At 45.8% G+C, this 18731-nt stretch overlaps 1 protein-coding gene across 1 annotated transcript; it reads right to left on the bottom strand.

Moving 5' to 3' along the window:
- Window positions 1–1514: 1514 nt before the first annotated feature.
- Window positions 1515–18160, bottom strand: slc1a9 (solute carrier family 1 member 9). The gene is given in 12 exon segments (XM_069165519.1): window positions 1515–1775; window positions 1874–2128; window positions 2130–2331; window positions 2452–2586; window positions 4452–4646; window positions 5099–5332; window positions 6808–6934; window positions 7042–7147; window positions 8802–9055; window positions 9632–9784; window positions 10478–10636; window positions 18080–18160. Coding segments are annotated over 11 exon segments (1992 nt in total). The 5' UTR covers window positions 10632–10636; window positions 18080–18160; the 3' UTR covers window positions 1515–1598.
- Between the last annotated feature and the right edge of the window lie 571 nt (window positions 18161–18731).

The raw sequence follows: 18731 nt of genomic DNA, 5'->3' as shown, positions 1-18731 counted from the left end.
GAAAGTTTGTATTTTTTGTTTTCATTTCACCTCCTCCTCCTCTTCCTCCTCCTCCTCCTCCCCGTCGCTCTGACGTGCAGCGATGACGTCAGTCCTGCCCGCAATTACCCACCGGTGCCCTTATGCTGTCTGGGAAGAATGAAAAGGATTGACGTCTTTCTGGCCATCTGCCGCCAGCGCCCCCCTCCCCCTTCCCCCCCCCACACACTCTTCTTTGAGAGGATTACGTGTGTTGGTATCTCTGTTGTGTGTCTTTGTCTCATCACAGCATTTCCATGTTTGTGTCTTTTGCTACCGTTTACCATCCAGTAACATCTTTTGATTTCGCCCGGTCATCAAACACTGACCCGTGGCCCCCTTTCGGGCCGCAAATCCGTCCGCAGATTGTACAAGAAACCTAAGATGAAAAAAACAAGCAAAAAAAAAAAACAACACAGAAGGAATCGCAGTTAATTTAAATAAATCTTTAAGATTTTTTTTTATTACATACAATATGCACACAACCTCGGAGCTGTGAATCTGAATTAAGACTTCAAGGATGCAGGGAGGCAGTAGATTAACTTTAGTTTTGAAATGAAAGGCAATTCAGCGGGACAGAGGACGACTGGTCAAATGATTTTACAGTGATTAAGAAGCCAAAAAAAATGACAATAAATAATAACATACGACGAAATTAAAAACAGCGTCTTGCCTAATATTCATCGTTTCACACAACCAGACCACAACGAGAAGATACAAACCATAGATAATATAGACAATATTAACATCAATAGTGACTGCTGTTGGAGGGGGGCGGGAGGAGGAGGGGGGGATGGGGGGGGGGGGGTTCTGATTGGTTGTTTCTTTCCGTGTCGGTGTTCAACATTTTGAGAAAAATACATGCAGTTGTACGAGAAAAATCACTTTCATATTTCTATTGTAAATATGAAGCTAGCAGCCAGTTAGCGTAGCTTAGCATAAAGATTTAAACAGCTAGCCTGGCTATGCCCAAAAGTACTGTGACAAAAAACAAAAAACAAAACAAAAAAAACCATTTACCAGCCGCCCCTTTTGTTTGATGAATCCATAAGTGCAGAACAAAAATGCCGAGTTTGGATTATTTCTGTCGGGACCGACAAGTGAAGCACAAAACATCCAGTAACAGAGCAGGTCGTCATTTTAACACAACAAACAAGAGGAATCTGGTAATAAGACGCCTTTACCTTCAGAGCGAGGCTAGTTGTTTCCCTTTGTTTTCAGTCTTTGTGCTAAGCTAAGCTAACACAAAAGTTAAACTCCAAAAAGAAAGAAAATATTTCTCTAAATGTGAAACTTTCCCTTTAACATGTGAAAGTAATTCTCTTCGAAAAGAAAGCGAAGGACGGAGTAAGAAGTGAAGAAGAAACTAAACGAGTGGACTGAGCAGACGTTCAGGTGCATTTCGAGGTTTGGAGATGATGAAGAAGAAAGAGCGACAACTCTTTCATCGAGCTTTTGTATTTTGAAGAGCGAGAAGTCTGGTTTTAAGGGCGTTTTTTTCTTCTCAGGAACGTTACGGGACGTCGTCGTGACAATATTTAGCATTTTTAAGCTCGTCGATCCGGTTTGCTGATATCCAATCAGGGCAGGTCGCTCTGCGGGAGGGCGTGTCTCCGGTCGTAGGCGGTGTCGTCGCTCTCCTCGCCGTCGCTCACCTCCCCCAGCGCCCTCTCCTCGTCCTCCTCCGTCTCGCTCTCCCGCCTCAGACGCTCCCGTTCCCGGTCGCGCTCTCGGTAGCAGCGCGGCAGCGTGGGGACCTGGTGGGGGACGGGGGGGGTCGTCTAATCAATCAAACCCGGACTGCAAAAGATTCAGATGAGCCCCTGTGTGTGTTTGTTATGAAGGAGGTCCGTACCTGGTTGTCGTGGCTGGGCAGGGCGCAGTAGCCCGGCTCCGTCCGGCGGAGGAGGCGCGGCGAGTGGGTGCGGAAAGGCCGGGGGGAGTGGGAGCACAGGGAGCGGGGGGAGGGGGAGCGGACGGAGCGGGGGGAGGGGGAGCGGACGGAGCGGGGGGAGGGGGAGCGGACGGAGCGGGACGGCGAGTACGTGACGGAGTGGGCCTGGGAGTGGACGTGGTGGTTCTGTTTGGGGGGGCGGGGAGAGCGGGGGGGGCAGCTCGGGCGGCCTGAGGGCCTCCACCAGGTCCATCTCGGTGAAGAGGGGCGGCGGCGGGATGAAGTCCAGCTCCTCCTCCGGCGGGAGGATTTGCATTTCCGCCGCGTCCAGCTCGGCGAGCTCGGCCTTGGACAGGTGGTCCACGATGCCGGCGCCGAACGAGTCGCCCACCACGTTGATGGAGGTCCGCATCCTGTCACTGGGCGGACAAACAGCAGCGGTGTCAGCGGGGAAAAACAAAAAACCCTTGGACTTTAGTTCCAACTTTCAGGTCTTTTACTTTGGGGTCGGGCAGAGGTCAACGGACAACGTGACTCACAGCAGCCAGTCGACGGCGATCAGCAGGCTGATGTCCTGCGTGGGCAGGCCGACCGCCGTCAGGATCAGCAGCATGGTCACCAGGCCGGCGCTGGGAATGCTGGCGGCTCCGACGCTGGCCAGCGTGGCGGTCATACTGAGGAGGAGGAGGAAGAGGAGGAGGAACGGAGCTGGTTGGATGACTGACTGGCATGTGTTTCATTACCTCGCGTCACCTCCTTAACAGTTAAACCGACGGCGGCTTGCGGCCACCGTGCAGCCGGGGAGATCACCGGCTGAGAAGTCTCATAAAATGTTTTCATTTGCACCACATTTTTGCTGAATCGTTGCGGAATTGGCGAATTCGGGCTTTTCAAGACGACGGCATCAAAGCATGAAGCCACAAACGATATCAGAATAAAAGCTGATGATAAAAAGTAAAAGGGAATTTTTAGATTCTGTCAAATGGACTGCAAATAAAACTCTATTGTGTTCAAACCAGCAGAAAAAGCAGCAGTGAAACCACATTTAACAGTGGAAATACCTGATTCACTGCCTCGAACAGCCAATTCATTGGTGCCTTTCCTGCTGATTCAGCAGCTCAGTGGGTCGAAACGTCTGCCAACACGGCCCGTTAGGAGTGAATCAAAGAGACCTGAAACACCACTTTGACTTCATGGACTTACAGACTGTAGATGTAAAAAAACCACCAGCTGCGGTCTGATGTTCAGTTTAACCAGCAGCTGGTGGTATTAATGCTGTTTATTATAATTATGGTGGTATTAATGCTGTTTATTATAATTATGGTGGTATCAATGCTGTTTATTATAATTATGGTGGTATCAATGCTGTTTATTATAATTTTGGTGGTATTAATGCTTTTTCTTATAACTGTGGTGGTATTAATGCTGTTTATTATAACTATGATGGTATTAATGCTGTTTATTATAATTTTGGTGGTATTAATGCTTTTTCTTATAACTGTGGTGGTATTAATGCTGTTTATTATAACTGTCGTGGTATTAATGCTGTTTATTATAACTGATGGTATTAATGCTGTTTATTATAACTATGGTGTTATTAATGCTGTTTATTATAACTGTCGTGGTATTAATGCTGTTTATTATAACTGATGGTATTAATGCTGTTTATTATAACTATGGTGTTATTAATGCTGTTTATTATAACTATGATGGTATTAATGCTGTTTATTATAACTGTCGTGGTATTAATGCTGTTTATTATAACTGTGGTGGTATTAATGCTGTTTATTATAACTATGATGGTGTTAATGCTGTTTATTATAACTGTGGTGGTATTAATGCTGTTTATTATAACTATGATGGTGTTAATGCTGTTTATTATAACTATGGTGGTATTAATGCTGTTTATTATAACTGTGCTTTTCAATGCTCATAATAACGCAGCTTGCGTTACGTCTGTAATTAGAGCGATTATCGTCTTCCCGCTGGCCGCAACATCTTAATCGTTCCTGACAAACTGCGGCGATAATCGTCACCCTGGCGGGAGATTTACGCAGCTACATATGGATTTTATTTTCCAACAACTAACCGCAGATGTTACCACAGCCGCACAACTTCTTTTTGGGGTTTTCGGGGGTAAATTAGATTTTGGAATTTGGTGGGAAACAGCCGATGGAACGGAACAATAAACAAAGTGCTGCGAGCGTCGTTCGGACCGGAGAAGGCTGGTTCCCATCCGACTAAAGCGTTTCATCGCAGCGTCCCCGCTGCGTTCACGCCGGAGCTCCGGTTCGTCTCTGCGGAGACCCGCTGTGAGTGTGAATAAGTATCTACAATCAGCGTTACGTGGGAAATGTTTTTGCGTAAAACTTAAAACGGACAAACGCAACGGCCAATCAAAATGCTGACATTATGGCAGGTGGGTGCTGCTAATGGTGCAGCCGAGCCAAAATGGACTTTGCCTATAATTTCATTGGTGTAAGTTCATAAATGAACATTTAAAAAAAGAAAAAAAAGAAAACGTTGCCGTGTGCTCTACCTGACGGTGATGATCTGTCCGGTGTCCAGGTTGATGTCGTTCATCTGGGCGATGAAGATGGCCGCCACGGCCTCGTACAGCGCGGTGCCGTCCATGTTGATGGTGGCGCCGATGGGCAGCACGAAGCGAGTCACGCGCTTGTCGATCTTCAGGTTCTCCTCCAGACAGCGGAAGGTGACCGGCAGCGTCCCCGCGCTACAAAACAAAACAAAACAAACCAAAACAAAAAAAAAAAGAGACAGAAGAAGAGATGAGGAGTTATGAATTAAAAAAAAATGTATCAGGATCAAAGTGTCTGATGATGGATGTAGAATAGGAAGGTGAGGAGGAAGGAGGAATGTGGCGTCCTGCTGCTGTTTTATCCTCCAACATGTGAATTAAAGGAGTTGGATTGTGCTGAGCTCGTTGTGATAATCATCATCAGAGAGAAAACGTTGATAGGATTATTGTTATTATTCACTGATGGTAGTGTGCCAAAATGACAGTTGGCTTCAGACTCTCCCGGGAAAACCAACCCGAGCCGGGCTGGATATACACCGTCCTCCAGGACACGTGTGTCTGACAAACAAACACACACACACACACACACACACACACACACACACACACACACACACACACACACGCCTCCTGCGGGGCCGTCATACCTGCTGGCGGTGCCCAGCGCCGTGATCCACGCCTGGAAGATTCCCGAGTAGAACGTGAAGGGGTTTTTTCTGGTCATACCGAAGAATATGGCGGGCAGGATCAGGCCGCCGTGGATCATCAGGCCCACCATGACGGTCACCATGTACATGCCCAGCTGCCTGGCAACCACCTCCAGGTCGCCGATGGCCGCGATCTTCCCGGCGATCAGAGAGGCGATGCCGACCGGAGAGTACCTGGAGGGCAAAACACCGCAGCTGAGATGGTCACCCTTCACACTAACGGCTAGATTCACACCAGCATGCGGCTCTTTCGTGCATCTGTATACACATGTGGTACTTAGGACACGTTTAACTCAGGTCCTCTCCTGGGAAACTTGTTTTCAGGTCGTGCACGAACCTGGGGACACGGCATCCTCCCCTCTTTCATCTCTGCTGCTTCTTTCTCCTCATTTTCTATTTATCTTAGAAACCAAAACACTTCCCACATTTATTTACATTCGTATAAAAGCCGCCCCGCCCCCCAAATAAAAAAAAAAAACCCACGTGAAAGCAGATTATGTGGAAGATCCATTTCTATTTGACATCCTCGTGAAACATTTAGTGACTCATTAATCTTCAGTCACTGTCAGTGGAGTCTCTTTTCTGTCCCGCAGGACGTGACACATGTTTGGATCTCTGGTTTCCAGCGTTGGACCGCAGTTGTTCCCCTCCATGAATACACTCTGCTGTATGAGGACATTAAAGCGCCGCAGCCGGAGTCGGAGCCGTTACCCCGCTCTGCAAGCAGTGGGTCAGCTGGCACCCGGCTTGGCAGTTGTTTGGTGGAGCATGCGGCGCTGTATGATTTGATGGATGCGCTCTGTATGGTGCGTGGTTCTGTAAACACTGGACTCAGTGTTTGGGCCCGTGAGTCATCTGTTTATACTGAGTGAGTGATACGAAACGAGGACTCGGTTCCTTTTGGTGTCCAGCTGCACATATAGATGGCCTTGGAAGAGCTGCGAGACAAGCATCCTGCTGTTTCTCTTCCAACCCCCCCCCCCCCCCCTCTTGAGTGCCACTACTCTCGACGGGCCCGGGGGGTTCTGCGAAGCCTCAAGGCGTGCACGTCCGTCCGAGGGGGTGGAGGGGTGGGGTGGGGGGGGGGGGGGGGGCGTGGAGGGGGAGGCGTGGAAGGGGAGGCGCTCTCACACGCACCTCTTCCGGCCCGCTCGGCTGCCAAGCGGCTCGTCTGCCGTCGGTGGATCCATTTCATCCTGGAGACGGTCCCACCGCCTCCCCCGGGAGCAACATTGTTCTCCTGCTACTCCCTCAGCATACCGCAGACTCCAGCATGTCCCGGGGAAACCCTCCCTCTCTCTCCCTCTCTCTCCCTCTCTTGTCCATCTGTCTGTGTCCTTCACCAACTCTCTCTCCCTCTTCCTCCTCCCTTCTTCCCTCCTCGGTTTTCCTCCGTCCGACCCACAGTTTGGCTCGACCCACAGTTTGGCTCGACCCACAGTTTGGCTCGTGTACACAGTCCTGGTCGGATCCGTCTGTGCGCCGACCTCTGTGTGTGGTATCCCCAGAATGTCAAAGCAATGCAGAGCAAAAGCAGAGACACATGTTGTGCATTCTTGCAAACACACACACACACACACACACACACACACACACACACACACAGGGACAAAAATTAAAAAAAATAAATAAATAAGCCAGACACTGACCACATGATCATGGAAACCATCGTCATGATAATTTCATTGAGGATGTTGAAGAATTCGCACATGACCCTCCCCCGCTCGCCCATCCTGCCCATGCAGATCCCGAAGGTGATGAAGAAGCCGATCAAGCCTTGACGAAGACACGCAGCATGCGGTGGAGCGACACGGTTATCAGAGACAACAACAAACAAACAAACAGCAAGAGACGACTGGACACGAGCTCCGTCATCGACTCACCGAGGACGTTCATGCCCCATTTGTATTCCAGTTTTTTCCTGTTTACTAAAATGGGCTCGGTTTGGTTTGGCGCCACGACGGGAACCTTCTTCAGCACCGTCTGAACCTGAAGGGGAGCACACAGAGACACGTTCAGCCAAAACAACACGCAGAGTCCCGAAGCATTTCCCAACTCCCATTGTGTGTGAACCAACTTTTTTCTGACTTTTGTTTAAAGTCAAACAGAGAACGAGAGATTCTCACATGACGACAACAAAGAGACAAAAAGGGTTGAAGGACGATTCCTTCCTGCAAAAGCACTTATGTCTTTTATCACTTCAACGAGTCCCTGATGAGCACAAACAAAAGAAAGCAGTAAAAAAAAAAAAAACAGAGGTGCTGACAGAAAGAGAAAGAGAGAAACCCACAGGGGGGAGGAGGGTTCAGAGGGGAGGAGGAGGGGGGCAGCAGATGTTTTACTGTAGTAAATGAGGATGTAAAGAGATTAGCAGAAGCTTGACCCTCACCACGTCAAACACAAGACCATCACTTCTTCTCATCCAGACACACGCAGGACGGAAAATACAAAAAAGAGGGGGGGGGGGGGGGGGGGGGGTTGTTCACACGACAACAAATGAAAGTTGACATGATTAACAGTATAAAAAAATAAAAAAATAAACAGCAAACATATGTACAATTACAAAATTGATATACAGAATGAATAAAAATCTATTAATTTATAGATATGAATTTCATTGATTTATTTTTGAGCAATCCCTTCATTGTTTCAATGACTTTTCAGCGTCGGCCGCTCCATCTGAATCAGACTTCTAAACTTTCTCTCTTTTGAGTCGAATCCATCAGCTCAGTGGACACGAGCAGAAAACGGCGAGCAGACAACGAGGCTCTCTGGAGAATCACAGCTCTGCGTGTTCCTTCGTTCTGTGATCGGTAACTTATACAGACCCGCGAGCGGCGTAAAACGAGGGACGAGAACATAAACAGGACGTTAAAACCACCTCACATCAGAGTCCCCCTGTTGTGAAGCTTTAGATTTGTGGTTTCAGCCTTTTTTTTTGTTTTGTTTATGTGATCTGAGGAAATAAAACAATAAAGAAAATACAAATAAAATGATGTAGAACAGGGGTCTCCAACCATTTTTCCCTCTTAGAGCTGCTTGGCTAAAATGAAAGTGAAACCGTAATATATATTCACATAGCTGAGCTCCACCCAAACTAGCCGAATAAGCTTATCACTTAAGCTGGCGGATAGTTGTTGTTGCTGCAGGACTAAAAACTCCTGAGACAACATTGAGCATCACTGGACACTAAAAGCCATAAAAAATAAAAACACCTGTTTTTCAAGATGCAGGTTTCATGACAAGATTTATAGCCGAACGTCCAGAAGTGGAAAGCAAAGACACGTCATTATTAAAGGACATTGATTATTATGTATTAGTAGAGGACTTAGTTTGTGGTACAGATGTGGTTCAGATGTGGTCCAGATGTGGTAAAGATGTGGTTCAGATGTGGTCCAGATGTGGTTCAGATGTGGTACAGATGTGGTACAGATGTGGTCCAGATGTGGTACAGATGTGGTTCAGATGTGGTCCAGATGTGGTCCAGATGTGGTACAGATGTGGTTCAGATGTGGTCCAGATGTGGTACAGATGTGGTTCAAATGTGGTACAGATGTGGTACAGATGTGGTACAGATGTGGTTCAGATGTGGTTCAGATGTGGTACAGATGTGGTTCAGATGTGGTACAGATGTGGGCGGTACCTGTTGGAAGCAGGCCTGGACCAGATTCTCAGGGAACAGGTTTCTCAGCAGGTCCAGGAAGGCGTCCAGACTGCTGACCTCCTGGTTCTTCGGCGCCGAGTTCGTCGTGCCGCCCCTCAGCTTGGGGTTCCCCGGGTGGATCCCCAACACCAGGATGACCCCGAGGATGGCGGCGATGACGGTGGTGGACATGTAGTACACCATGGCTCGGCTGCCCATCCTGCCGCTGGAGCGGGCGTCCAGACCGGCGAGCCCTGAAGAGACGGCCGACAGATTTGAGTCCACAAAGTGAATGAAAAAGGGTTTTTCCTGGAAGTTGAGCTCTGGTAATCATTTCAGGCCCACAAGTATAAGAACCACATTTTTCTCAGATTCCCCAAAAATACATGTTCCTGCAATTTATGTTTAGCAACGGAGCATCGCTTTCTTTGTTCGTCCCTTTTATCACAAAATGTTTGTTTTGTTCTTGTTGTGTAATAAAAAACAATGGGGAAAAAAAGCCAATTAAAAGAATTGAATTTGTACAAGAACATCATGGTGGTGAGTTTCATGGATTATAATGAAACTTTGTGTAAACCACTAAATTGTTTCCAGATTTTTTTTTTCCATAAAAAATTGGTACATTTTTGAACATACTTATCTTTTAGCATACTAATGCGCAGTTAACCCATTAGCATCTAAATATGATGACATTTAACATGCTCCATTTTAATATTTTACATCGGTACAATTCACAAGGTAACATAGTGTGTTTAGCATGTTAGTTTCAAATACTTGTAGCATCACTAGCACGTCAGCAATTAGCAGCATTAGTGTTACTCTTAGCTCACCTGTGATGAGGCTGGAGATGATGAGAGGCAGGATGAGCATCTTCAGCATCCTCATGAGGATGTCTCCAGGGAAGGAAACCATAGTGAGGATGGAGCTGTCCGTCACCTGCATGTACCGCAGGAGCATCCCAAACCCGATTCCCGAGAGGACACCTGAGGAGGGGAAAAAGATCATTTATTCAAAATTTACATTTAAAATGTCTACTTGGATGAAAACAAAATTTAAAAAAAAAATATCACGGAGAGAATATAAAAGTTAGCAGGTTGAGTCCACACTCAGTTCTGAAACCATTCGGTACTCGTTGTTTTGGTTTGACTGATAAACTTGGTGCCAAATTGTCATAAATATAAACCTCAGCGACGGTTTTAGTTTCCTCAGTTTCACCTCGCTGGCCTTTTTTTTTTTTTTTTTTTTTGGAGGGCCGTCTTGTAAGAGCTCTCTGACGAATGAGAGTCATCTACCGTAACGTAAACACGTTCATATCAGGGTTTAAATCTGGGGACGAATTACAGACCAAAAAATAAAAAAATAACACACTTCACCACTTTTGGAGGGATTTTTCTTTTGACAAAAAACAAAAACAAAAAAAACACGTCTGCGGAGAGACATACCAGAGCGTTTTCACAGAGGCACGCTAATGAAACAAGCCTTCGTCGTGTCATGGGAAAAAACACGGTGGAGTTCGTAACGTTAATATTTACTGCAGCACCAATTGGCTATTTTTTAAACAATAAAACTGACCTCGGATTTAATTCTAGTCAAGAAGGAATTAATGTGGTGATTATGGGTCTTAAATGGCTTGAATGAATCAGCGGTGATCCGGAGAGCCTCGGCCCCGAGCGTACCCATGACGGTGAGGCCCAGCAGCAGGGTGTGGGTGTTGTGGCTGCAGTGGCCGGCATCTTTATATCCGACCTCGGTGTTGTCATCTCGCTGGGGTTCTTCTTTCTCCTTCTCCTTGTTTGTGTTGGACTGGTTGGCTGTCGGCTGGTTTGTCATCCTGCCTGTGGAGACAAGTGGGGCAGACGGGGGTTTATTCGTGACTTGAAACACACACGGGTCAGAACACGGGGTTTCAATAGCGTATCGCTCGTCGAGCAGGTTCGTGCGAAACGCGAAGACATCTTCTCGAAGGCGCGGCTGCCGCAGGGGTCGGCGTCTTGTCGGCCGACTCTGTTCTTCGAAAAAAGGTGTGACGGGGAGAACCGAGGAGCACCCACGGCTCACGCTGCAGGAATGTCCTTTGAGCGTTTGGTTTGGGGTTCCTCATGACTGCAGGCAACCCAAACACAGCAGGCGAGGGCTAAACAGGATGTGGAGAAAGGACTCCAGATGTAATCTGTACATCGTCCTTCCAAATGAAAAATCACAAACTGCAAGAATTTAAATACGACATTATAAGGAGCGGCTAACGGAGGACTAGATTTAACTGATGAGTGAGGTAAAGGGAGAGTCAGCGAAGAGCCATACGATGCGACTGCGTTGGGCCTCAACATGGGCCTGAAAAATTCATATTAAATTGAACTAAATTTTATTTATATAGTGCCAAATCACAACACAGCTTATTTCATGGCACTTAACACATTTAGAATACAATATCACACAGAGAAACCCAACTATAGACGTTGGTTAATGGGTAAAGTGGACTGAAGTGGTGCCAGCCACATAAATGTTAATTGACCATTGTTCAGCCAAATGCTGCGACTCCCTGTGTTGGACGCCGTGAAGGTGAATGTACCGCCAAATCCTACGGCGTCAAATTTATGCCAAATGGCACGAGCACGATGACACGTTGTTCACGAGAAAATCATTTTATTTCCAATAATTATTTCCGTGCAGATGATAACTGAACGACGCGAGTCTCAGCGCACAAATTCGCCGACTGAGAGCTGTAACAGGCAGTGACAAGCAAAGGGAAAGGTGAAGAATGGCACCTGTGTGTAAAGAACTAAGCAGCAAGTGCACACAGGCGCCCCCTACAGGCGAAATGTTCAACGGCGGAAAAACACGCTCTCACAGGTTCACTCCCGCCGACATGAATCGATGTCCGAGGGACGCCCTGGTCGTCTTAGTTACAGGGTTCGCAGAAAGCTAGGAGAGGTGAGAGGAAGCAGTAGAAATAGAATATATCGATGGAACGGGTATATTAAACAATAATGAGTTGATGTCAGTATTGTGGACAGCAGGAAATGGTGGAGCATGTGTTTTTAATAGTCTTTAAAATTGCACTCCAAAGGAATCAGGTTGGAGAAGCGTTTAGGGTAGAGGGCTATTTTTTATTTAATTATTTTTTTTTTTTTTTATAAAACTCAGGAATTATTAGGAGAATTTACTACAACAATACAGTGGTTGTTTCTGATACACACTCCGGTCCATGGGGGTTGAGGACATACTTCGCAGGACGAGCGAAAGTTTGATCTCCCGGTGTTGCTACAGAAAAAGTAGCAGAAAACACCGAAGTCATGAGGATTCATCCTCTGGGCGCCGTGGATACCTGCACCAAATTATACAGCAATCCACCAAACAGTGGATGAGATACCTCAGAACAAATACTAAACCATAAAATGTCATGTTGGTGACATGAAAAATCAGCGGATCAGCAGACTTGATTAAGCCTCATCCTCTGGGGACAACGACCGTCTGCACCAAATGTCATGAACATTCATCCAATGGCTGTTGAGATACTGTTCAAATATGGACAGACTGACAGATTGACTGCCACATTGCAAAAAAACAACAAAAAAACAACAACAACCTGATGATGATGATGAAATTAAAATAAAATATAATTTCTGTCTAAATGTAGTTCAGTAGCACAAAGGATCAGAAATGATGCAATTAAATGTAGAAAATGATGCACATTTGGTTTAGACTCTAAAACTTTACAACCTAATGCATTAAAGTGCAATTAACACTTTAAAGATCAGGTTAAACACTCACCCTAAAGCCAAATCACCTCTTTGAATGTCCCTTCAGTAAAACACCTGCAGACGTTCAACACTGCAGCAGTTGACAGGTGCTAAAAGTCTATTTGAGCTCCTGTGTGTGTTATGGAAGCGCTCAAAATGTCCTTTGGAGGCAAAGAAAGAGTCAACGAGTCCAAATGTGTCCGCCGTCCAATAACACGACACATTTCTTACTCAACTGAGAAATTTCATCTCTAAACACGAGTCGTACGTAAACACATCTGGAGAGCGGCGCCGGCCAAATCCCTGTCAAGAGGTGTGAATGTCACATTTACAAACAGTCTGACTCGGTGAGACAATCGCAATCAGACGTGATTATAATCCGTCATCCGCATTTTCTCTGCAGCGTACAGTCGTGCACAAATCGCCCCCCAAAACAAAACAAAAAGCAGAGCGGACTTCCACTCCACCGTCTCTTCCCCTTTTTTCTGGCACGACTGCAGTCGGATCGGCAGTGTGATAGAAAAAAAAAACATAATATTTTGAGGGGCGGAGAATGTCCTGCCAAATTTCAACTGCAGAGATGCAGTATAATCCTCCTAGTAACGGAGAGGAGGAGGAGGGGTGAGGGGATGAGGGGGGGGGGGGGGTGTGTCCCACTGTTATTGTCTTCACAAATCCTCTTTCCAATTCCATATGTCATTCCTAGCATGGATATTGTTTTCTTCTTACGTCAGCTGACCTCATGCTTTTCAGTTTTACAAATACGAGTGAGAGTGGATGACGTCATTGATGAGCAAAGGGGTGAGAGATTCAAAAATTGAAAAAAAAAAAAAAAAAAAAAAAAAAACCGAGATCACGTAACACGAAGAAAAAAACTGCTTAGTTGTTAAGAATACGACAAGGAAAATCCTGAAGTTGTCTAAAAACACAGTGAGAACAGGGGAGCGTCATCCTCTCCAGCGGTGGAAAGCTGGATGTTAAAACCTTTTGTTCTCTTTGAGCAGGTCAGATGGAGGCCCGGGGGGAATAATGAAGCAACAGCATGCAAGGAAGGGCTGTGATGAGGAGTTTAAGCTGCAAGGACGCGCTCAAGGAGCTGAAGGCTGCGCTGCAAATCTCTCTTCCTTTTCCCACAGCCGACAAGATTATTTTCCTGCTCCAAGAAATGTCAGCGAGACAAAACGTAGCTGGCCTCGAGGAACCCGGCTCGTACCGGGGGTCGTTCCCCCGGCCGGCCTTTCTTCGACTGATGAAAACAGAAACTGTTTCACGACGTCGTAAAGGTTGAATTTGACACATCGGGTTTCGAGTGCGTTGCCAGAAAAATGCTGCCCAAAAAAACAAAACAAAAAAAATTTAATAATACAAGAAACGGACGGAGTATCGGGAGCAACAGCTTGACATGCTGTTACATCACTTTACTGCTTAGGATCCCTAATAATAAAAAATGCCGCAAATTCAGTTTGGTCAGGCAGCTTACAGTAAATCCTGGATTTCCGAGCTACATGACACAGGTATTACTGCTCTGCTAGGTAGGCTGCGGCCTCGGAGTGGGGGTCGGGGGTCGGGGGTCGGGGAGGGGGGGGGTCGGAGAGAAGGGGGGTGGGGGGTGGGGAGGGGTTTGAATCTTTGGAAACACATGTTAGTGCCCCCACCCCCCCGTTGGCAGGACGACACGGAGACTTTCAAAGGAGAAGCGACGGGATAAAACGAAACTGTGCGGAGTCCATCAGATGTGCGAGGATGCAGTGCGTAACAATCATCACAAAAGCAATTTCTCCGCACGCCGTTCATGTACTTGCGACACATCTTAATCGTCACGGTTTCCAGGACGACGGGATGAGTTAATCTCCCAGAAGAAGACGAGCAGGCGTCAATTACTGTAAATGAGCCCTAACTGCTGCGGATGGAAACATCCAGTGTCAGTGAAGCCACATTTTAAAATGTTAAATCTACTTTTTAACTGAAGTTTTTACAATTAGGTAACTAATTTGATTATGGGTTAGTAGTTCCAGCCATTTTTTTCAAGCTAAAATGAGATGATTTGCTGTTTTTCTTTGTCATATTGTCGTAAACTGAGTATCTTCGGGTTTTAAAGTTTCAGTCGAATGGGAAAAAAAATCATGACGGTACGGTTTGTTTGTTTTTAATCTGGAAACGTGAGCTATGACAGAACAGGGAACTGGTAGTACTTTTTCATCTGAATGGGATCATGTCCTGACGGCCACTAACCCAATCAGCTGCTCCCATTTCCGACTGTTTTACTGTTGCTGTCGAAACACAGTGAAGAACTCCCATTAAAACACACTAAATTTACTGATTTACAAGAAACAAGAGTTCTCGATGTGTAGATGCTCTGAGCGTGTGTGTGTGTTTTATGAATACATGTTGTAATATATTGTGTGTGTGTGTGTGTGTGTGTGTGTGTGTGTGTGTGTGTGTGTCTCAGAGGATTATTTCCAATGGTTGATTGTTTGGTGTGAGCTTTGCAAAGGGATCGAGATATAATCCCCCCCGCCGCCTCTCCATCAGCCCGGTTCAACAGAGGAGGATGACAATGTTCACCGCAGCACTACAACACTACAACACTACATCACTACATCACTATAACACTACATCACTACAGTACTACATCACTACATCACTACAGTACTACAACACTACAGTACTACATCACTGCATCACGACATCACTACAGTACTACAACACTACAGTACTACAACACTACAGTACTACATCACTACAGTACCACATCATTACATCACTACAGTACTACATTACTACATCACTACAGTACCACATCATTACATCACTACAGTACTACAACACTACATCACTACAACACGACATCACTACAACACTACAGCGCTACAACACTACAGCGCTACAACACTACAGCGCTACAACACTACAGCGCTACAGCGCTTACAACACTACAACACACTACATGATACGCTAGGATCACAAGTTTATCAGGAAGGAACAAGTATGGAGATTTAAGAGTATGATTATCATACATTTAGTATCAGTGTGTGACATCATTAAATTCATGACCCGTACTCTTTTGCATTATGTGCACTGACACATAGTTTAAGTTTTTCCAAGGACCTGTGTTGTTTTTAACGTCACAACATTTTGTTTTTGACACTTTCTCCAACTGAGAGCGGAAGTATATGTATTTAATTTGTATATTTTCTGATTGCAGATTTTCTGTCGTTTACACAGTGTTCTTAAACATTTTGTTCCTCCAATCAGTCCCAAATAATTAATGATATTCAGTTTAATATCACATAAATGAAAGAAAAGCAGCAAATTCTCACATTTCAGAAGCTACATTTGATAAAAAAAATTTAAAAAAAAAAGACTCTCAGTTGGAGATGAATTAGCTAATAAGCGAATTATTGAATCGACGAGTCGTCTCAGGTGTAGTTTGAATTATTCAACTCAGCAACTGGTCGAGGAACTGGTTAGTGGAATCTCCTTTCCCTTTTTAATCAGTAAAATCAAGCAGTCATTTACCCTGCAAATAGATCATCCATCTGGCAAAACTCCAGCCAAACTTCTCAAACATAAAGATATCTTTCTTTACTTATGTCGGTTCAATTTTTGAAATCTTTAATCAAATAGATTTCGGAAATTATCTAGACGTGTAAATCCGACGGAGGGCTAAATTCAGATTTGATCACAGCCGTCAAACCTGAACATTTGCGATATAGAAAGTGCTTCTCTGCTTCCACCGACAAAATGTAAAATGTGACAATCATATCTGTACGGTTATATTAAGAATTGCTCCCTCTCTCCTTGCAGACTCGCATATTCTACATATCTACGATGAAACCCTGGACGAATGCGGCTCTTCTTTCTTTAACACACACATCGGAGTATCTGTGAACTGCAAAAGCAAAGCCGGACGTAATTCCTTCAACATATGCACAACTGCCTTTCGAACACGTGTCGGGTGGATGGCTTTACCAGATCTGAGGGTTAACCTCTCCCCCTCCACCCCCACCACCCCAAGTGAAGGTCAGGGTCCGTCAGATCAGGACGGCACTCGTGGGGTCGGATGTGGACACGCACTCGGCTTGTTTCAGGGCCTCGTGGGATTTTTTTTTTTTTTTTTGCTACGTCGCTTTTGAATTACTGTCTTCCTGCAGCTCGCCTCTGACGTGAGCCGCAAAAATAATGGACTCCGTTCCCAACTTGCACGAACTGGTCGTACCGAGTTTTTCGCTGCAGGTGAGATAGGTGAGGTGGGCGGAGACGGAGGCGCGGCCATTTTGCATATTCACAGATCTGTGTGTAATGAATTACGGTAAATGTGTGATGAGTGACATCCAAGAGTTTAATAAGAATGACTGGAGAGGGAATAAATACAACTTGTTGCGACATCTTAAAATGTTTGGTTTCAACCAGACAAAAGTACAAAAAGATAACCTTCAAATATTGTGACATTTTTGCTGAATAGAAAACTGAAATCATGAATAAACTTCAGGGTAAGGAACTGATGAATTTATCAATGACATTAACGTATTGTAGTGCCTTCATAGTGTTTATTTTGTATATTTCATCTACGATGTTAAAACCATCAACTTTGTTGGCATTTTTTGATGATTCCTTTTTATTTTTTTTTTTTTTTTTTTGATTCCTTTTTTATTGATTAACTAATTGATGAATCTCTTCAGCGCTGTAGGGACGTCTGAAGAGGAGGAGGAAGAAACTGCCTCCAGGAAAGGGAATCCTGTACGTGTGTGTGTGTGTGTGTGTGTGTGTGTGTTGTCAAGATTTGAGATTGTGTGGAATTGAAATTTAAGTGGGAGAAAATACTGTGTGTGCATGATTTAGTCTTCATGTCAAACACACACACACACACACACACACACACACACACACACACACACACACACACACAGCCCCCGCCCCCCTCGGAGCATAATCTGAGTGTATTAATCTGTTGTTTGAACTCCTTAAGCACAGACTGTCTATCACATCTGCTCTCTTCACCCTTGTAAATCTCCGCTATTTATAAACTCTTGCTTTCTCCCATTTAAAAAAAAACAAAAAAACATTTCCCTTGTTGATCTGTCGTTGTGATTTCTCTGTGGCTCCTCAGTTTCACAGAGCTCATTCCCCTCCGTACAGTAAATCCAGTTTTGGCCCACAGCCGTTTTGGAAAGTCCTCATTCCAGTTTTAAATCTCTCCGACAGCAGGTCAGTGTGATAAAACAATACCGATAACTGATAAAACAAATCTAAATGCTCCAAAAGGAGAAAATCACCTGTGCGGTCGTACAGCATCTTTCTCACTTAGCGCTCATTCGGAAAAACGTGAAACACACATCTACGAGGCACTAAATACTTCACTAATATAATACTAATATGCTCTCTGGGGAAATTAACACACAATATGGCAATAATCACAAATGACCAATCCGAGACACCGGGCGAATCACAATCACCCCGTCAGAGGTGACGCGCGGTTGCAAACCCAGCAGCGAATGAATGGGATGAATGAAGGGCGAGAAGGAGGCGGCGGCTCACCTGCTGTGTGTCGCTGTCTCCCGTCCGACAGGCGTGAGGCATCGGGAGGACCACGGAGAGAGAGGAGGGATGTGGCGATGAACGAGGGGACGGGAGGCGAAGTCACAGTCCTTGCGTCATCTGAGAAAATTTGCAGATTAATACAACAGCTTGGTGCTCTGAGCCCCCTCACCCTCCTATCCTCCACCCCACCCCACCCCACCCACTCCACCCCACCCCACCCCACCACCCCTCTGCTTTCTGTCTCATTGACTCCTTTCTTTCCACCACAGGTCGCATTTTCTGTTGTCGAGGTTAGAGGGAAACTGTCGGTGATAATCATAAGGTGAAAACTTGCAGGTGGTGGTGCAGGTGGTGGTGCTGGTGTAGGTGGTGGTGGTGGTGCAGGTGGTGGTGCCGGTGTATGTGGTGCTGGTGGTGCAGGTGGTGGTGCTGGTGTAGGTGGTGGTGGTGGTGCTGGTGGTGCATGTGGGAGTGGTGGTGCAGTTGGTGGTGGTGCATGTGGTGGTGGTGCATGTGGTGGTGGCGCAGGTGGTGGTGGTGCATGTGGTGGTGGCGCAGGTGGTGGTGGTGCATGTGGTGGTGGTGCATGTGGTAGTGGTGCATGTGGTGGTGGTGCAGGTGGTGGTGCATGTGGTGGTGGTGCAGGTGG

This window comes from Embiotoca jacksoni, unplaced genomic scaffold (assembly GCF_022577435.1).
Source record: "Embiotoca jacksoni isolate LCO1_2020_lvr unplaced genomic scaffold, fEmbJac1.0.p SCAF_34, whole genome shotgun sequence".
Taxonomy (NCBI): domain Eukaryota; kingdom Metazoa; phylum Chordata; class Actinopteri; family Embiotocidae; genus Embiotoca; species Embiotoca jacksoni.
Note: the sequence above shows the minus strand (reverse complement) of the source record. Positions and strands in the feature narration are given on the sequence as shown.